The sequence below is a fragment of the Penaeus vannamei genome, unplaced genomic scaffold (genome assembly GCF_042767895.1).
Source record: "Penaeus vannamei isolate JL-2024 unplaced genomic scaffold, ASM4276789v1 unanchor923, whole genome shotgun sequence".
Lineage (NCBI taxonomy): Eukaryota > Metazoa > Arthropoda > Malacostraca > Decapoda > Penaeidae > Penaeus > Penaeus vannamei.
Window position 1 is genome coordinate 15001 of NW_027213927.1, and position 5000 is coordinate 20000.

At 46.2% G+C, this 5000-nt stretch overlaps 1 protein-coding gene across 1 annotated transcript in view; it reads right to left on the reverse strand.

The window, feature by feature from the left end:
- LOC113815749 (proline-, glutamic acid- and leucine-rich protein 1) overlaps window positions 1-5000 on the reverse strand; it is a 6181-nt gene that overhangs the window by 842 nt on the left and 339 nt on the right. The window contains exons 2-3 of the mRNA XM_070119958.1: window positions 2246-2499; window positions 1-1232 (exon numbers count right to left, since the gene is read on the reverse strand). The exon at window positions 1-1232 is cut by the window's left edge and continues 842 nt beyond it. Coding sequence (XP_069976059.1) covers window positions 1-1232; window positions 2246-2378 — 1365 coding nt within the window. The 5' untranslated portion in view covers window positions 2379-2499. The remainder of the gene's footprint in view (window positions 1233-2245; window positions 2500-5000) is intronic.

Genomic DNA, 5000 nt, shown 5'->3' on the forward strand with positions numbered 1-5000 from the left:
TTGTCCTTCTTCCATTCCTCCTTCTTGTCCTTCTTCCATTCCTCCTTCTTGTCCTTCTTCCATTCCTCCTTCTTCTTGGCCTTCTTGCATCCCTCTTCCTCCTTGTTCTTCTTCCATTCCTCCTTCTTCTTGTCCCTCATCCATCCCTCCTTCGTGTCCTTCTCTTGTCCCTTCTTCTTCCTGTCCTTCTTCCATCTCTACTCCCTTCTGTCCTTCTCCTATCCCTCTCTTTTCTTCTCTTATTCCTCCGCCTCCTTCTTCCCTAGACAAAGCACAGGGAAGGGGAGGAGGAGTAGACAAAGGAGAGAGAAAAGGATGGGGAGGAGGCATAGGAATCAAAGGAGAAAGAGGAGGCATAGGAATCAAAGGAGAAAGAGGAGGGAGAAAAGAAGGAAAGGGAGAAGGAAGAGGCTGAGGATTAATAGGAGAGGGAGACAGTGGAGGAAGAGGCTGAGAACCAGAAGGAGACAGTGAAGGAAGAGGCTGAGGAACAGAAGGAGAAAGTGAAGGAAGAGGCTGAGGAACAGACGGAGAAAGTGAAGGAAGAGGCCGAGGAACAGAAGGAGAAAGTGAAGGAAGAGGCTGAGAACCAGAAGGAGACAGTGAAGGAAGAGGCTGAGAACCAGAAGGAGACAGTGAAGGAAGAGGCTGAGGAACAGGAGACAGTGAAGGATGAGGCTGAGGAACAGAAGGAGAAAGTGAAGGATGAGGCTGAGGAACAGAAGGAGAAAGCGAAGAAAGAGGCTGAGGAACAGAAGGAGAAAGTGAAGGAAGAGGCTGAGAACCAGAAGGAGAAAGTGAAGGATGAGGCTGAGGAACAGAAGGAGAAAGCGAAGGAAGAGGCTGAGGAACAGAAGGAGAAAGCGAAGAAAGAGGCTGAGGAACAGAAGGAGAAAGTGAAGGAGGCACCTGAGGAGAGGAGACATCCTGAGACGCGCCTCCTGCCGGAGTCCCATCGCTCAAGGTGTTCTTGTGCCGTGCCATTTCTCGCTGGCACTGTGCTATCACCTTCTGGCATCGCTCTATTCTCTGCTGGCACTGCACCGCTGCGATATACTTCCTCGCTTCTTCCTCACACGGTGCCATATCCTCGTCGCACTGTGCCATTGTTTTCTGACACTGTATGATCTCCTTCTGACAGAGTGCCATCTCCGCTTGGCACCGTGATAGAGCCTCGTAGGTCTGGGGGTCGTGGAGTGTGGCTAAGTCAACGGCCATATGAGCGCAATTCACTGGAAAGGAAGATAGACGTGTGTTACTTGACTGCTGTTGAATTACGGTGCACATTACTTAATATTATATACACAGCAAGGGATCAAAATGGGTGATCTTAATACATGTAATACTTGCGTTATAAGCTTTACTAGCACAAAAAAGATGTATGATATTATGATTATTAGGTTACTTGTCTCCCAGCCATTCAAGAACAGTTTAAAAGATTCGTGAAACCAAACACAGGAACTGAGTTACTTATCAACAAGAACACCTTACTTTTGTAAACATTTAGATATTACACAGCTATAAGCAAGCATACACACTTTCTTGCACTTACACATGCACAGAAAGATACATACAAACATACTGACATACACTCACATTCACACACTTTCTCTTTCACACACATACATAGAGGGCATGCACAAATCCAAATGCATAAATACATACAAACTCTCTCCCTTTCAAAAACTCACACACATACTCACCCCGCCCTCTCTTTCCCTCTCGTTCTCGCTCTCTCTCACTCTTTCTCGTTCTCTCTCACTCTTTCTCGTTCTCGCTCTCACTCTCTTCCACTCTCACTCTTCTCCCTCCCCCTCGTCTCTCTCTATCACACACCTACCTACCTCTCAGCCTCCCTCTCCCTCTCCTCTCTATTTTTCACAAACACACACCTCTCCCTCTCCCTCCTCTATCTTTCACTCACACACACCTCTCCCCCTCCTCCTCCCTCCCTTCTCTCAGCCTCGTCCTCCTACCACTCCTCTCTCTCCTCCTTCCACTCACACACACCTCTCCCTCTCCCCCTCCCTTCCTTCTCCCTCTCCTACCACCCCTCCCTCCCTCTCTCCCTCCCCTTCCTCCCCCTCCTAGCACTCCTCCCTCCACTCACACACACCTCTCCCCCTCCCCTTCCCTCCTCCCTCTCTCCCTCCCTTCCTCCCCCTCGCCCTCCTAGCACTCCTCCTACCACTCACACACACCTCTCCCCCTCCCTCCTCCTCCCTCTCTTCCTTCCCTTCCTCACCTCTCATCGTATCGATATCCTGACCGAACTCCTGCATCTTCTGCATGACGTCATCGAGAACCTGGCAGAGGTCCCCTGCCGAAGGCCATGCCACCTCTGCCGACGCGTGGTTGTGGCTCTCGCTGTGTGACATGGCGAAGGAGGGCGCGGGGAGGGGCGTGGGGGCGGAGGGAATCGCTGGCAGGAGGTGTGTTGTCAGTTGTTGTCAGCTGTTGTCAGGCGGGTGTTTGTTGTCAGTTCGATGTGGCGGCGATCTGGAAATTAAGGATTTGGGGTGAGAGGGGGTTGTTGGTGAAGTGTTGGTGAAGTGTTGGAGGGAGATTAAGAAGGGCAGGGGGGGCTTTGAAGAGAGAAGGAGGAAAGGAAAGTGGGAGAGGAGGAGGAGGAGGAAAAGGAGGAGGAGGAGGGGAAGAGGGGATGAAGAAAGAGATAGAGAATGAGGAAGAAAAGAGAAGAGAAAGAGTGGGGGACGAGGAGGAAGAGCAGAAATAGGAGGAAGACGGGTGGAGGTGGGGAAGCAGGAGGAGGGAGGGGGAAAAGAAGGAGGAGGAAAAAGAGGCGGAAGAGAAAGAGAAGGAAAAGAAGGAGAAGGAGGAGGGAAAGGAGGAGGAGGGAGGGGAGGAGGAAGAGGAGGAAGGGGAGGACGAGGAGGCGGAGTGGGAAAAGGAGGAAGAGGAGGAAGACGAGGAAAAGGAGGAGGAGGAAGAGGTGGAAGAACATTAAAAGGAGGAGGAAAAAGAGGAGGAAGAGGAGGACGAGGAGGCGGAGTGGGAAAAGGAGGAAGAGGAGGAAAAGGAGGAATAACATTAAAAGGAGGATGAGGAAAGAGAGGAGGAAGAGGAGGAGGAGGAGGAAAAGGAAAAAAAAGAGAAATAGAGAGAGAAGAAGAAAGCGAAGAAGAGGGGAAAGGTAAAGCAGATAAAAAGGAGAAAGAGAAGATAAAAGGAGATGAAAAGGAGAAAGAGAAAATAAAATAAAAGACGAAAAAAAGATGGAAAAGAACAAGACGAATCAGAAAACAGGAAAGAAAATAGGATACAAAAGCGAGAAAGAAAAAATATATATATAATAATAAATAAAATAAAATAAATAAATAAATAATACAAAAAAGTGATAATAAATAAATAAATAACCGTCACACAAGTGCCCGCTGACTCACCACTGAAACTTAATAACATCGACGGCCAACCAGTCATAAGTAATTAAACATAATAACCTCTCTTATAAAGTGGCCGCTGAACAGAAAACAAACGGTGTTCAACGTAAAAGCAGACATTTGCGTTCACTAACAGCGATGTGCATGATGGCAACGTTAATCACAATGAAAAAAGATATACAGTCATAATAAAGATAAGGATAATACAATCATCATCATAATGGTAATTGTTGTTGATAATGATGATGATAATGATGATAAAACTAAATGATTAAAATGATGATGATGATAATGAGGATGATAATGATAATAATACTAACGGCAACAGCAACAACTATAATAATAGCAATAATAATAATAATAACAACAATATAATTCCGGTAATATCATACGTATGTGTATGTGTAGGCCTACGTGTGCGTGCTTATGTATTTGTGTGTGTGTGCGCACGTGAGTCTGTGTGTGTACGTGGGTGTGTGTGTGTGTATGTGGGTCTGTATGTGTGTACGTGGGTCTGTGTGTGTGTACGTGGGTCTGTGTGTGTGTGTGTACGTTGGTCTGTGTGTGTGTGTAAGTGGGTCTGTGTGTGTGTACGTGGGTCTGTGTGTGTGTATGTGGGTCTGTGTGTGTGTACGTGGGTCTGTGTGTGTGTACGTGGGTCTCTGTGTATGTACGTGGGTCTGTGTGTGTGTACGTGGGTCTGTGTGTGTGTACGTGGGTCTGTGTGTGTGTACGTGGGTCTGTGTGTGCGTGTACGTGGGTCTGTGTGTGTGTGTACGTGGGTCTGTGTGTGTGTACGTGGGTCTGTGTGTGTGTGTAAGTGGGTCTGTGTGTGTGTGTACGTGGGTCTGTGTGTGTGTGTACGTGGGTCTGTGTGTGTGTACGTGGGTCTGTGTGTGTGTACGTGGGTCTGTGTGTGTGTACGTGGGTCTGTGTGTGTGTGTACGTGGGTCTGTGTGTGTACGTGGGTCTATGTGTGTGTGTACGTGGGTCTGTGTGTGTGTACGTGGGTCTATGTGTGTGTGTACGTGGGTCTGTGTGTGTGTACGTGGGTCTGTGTGTGTGTACGTGGGTCTGTGTGTGCACGTGAGTCTGCGTGCGCGTGTACGTTTGCGTTTGTACTTCAATGTACACGTGTCCGTGCTTAAACATTAGTAAACATCTATCTAATCTATTTAAGAAATCAACGTATAATCATCTATCTATACTTGACAAAAACAAACAAACAAACAAATATAAAAATGCCATCAACGAAAAGAAACTCGTACCATTAAAAACATTTCCGGAATAGGAATAATCGGGCTTTGTTATCACGTAGAAAGAGAAATGGAGATTGATTTTGAATTCAGACACGTGGGAATGTGTAAAATAACAATAATAATAATGATGATAACGGCAACAACGACAACAATAACAATAACTACTGAAACAACAACAATGATAATGATAAAAATGTTGAATAAATTGATAAAGAATTTCTAAATATTTGATTCGGAAAAACGTAAAAAATTATGGAGAAAAAGTCGTTACGATTTTAAATAGCTAACCTATGTGATGTTTAACTACCTATATTTTTTTCTTCGAATCAGGTTTTTAGTT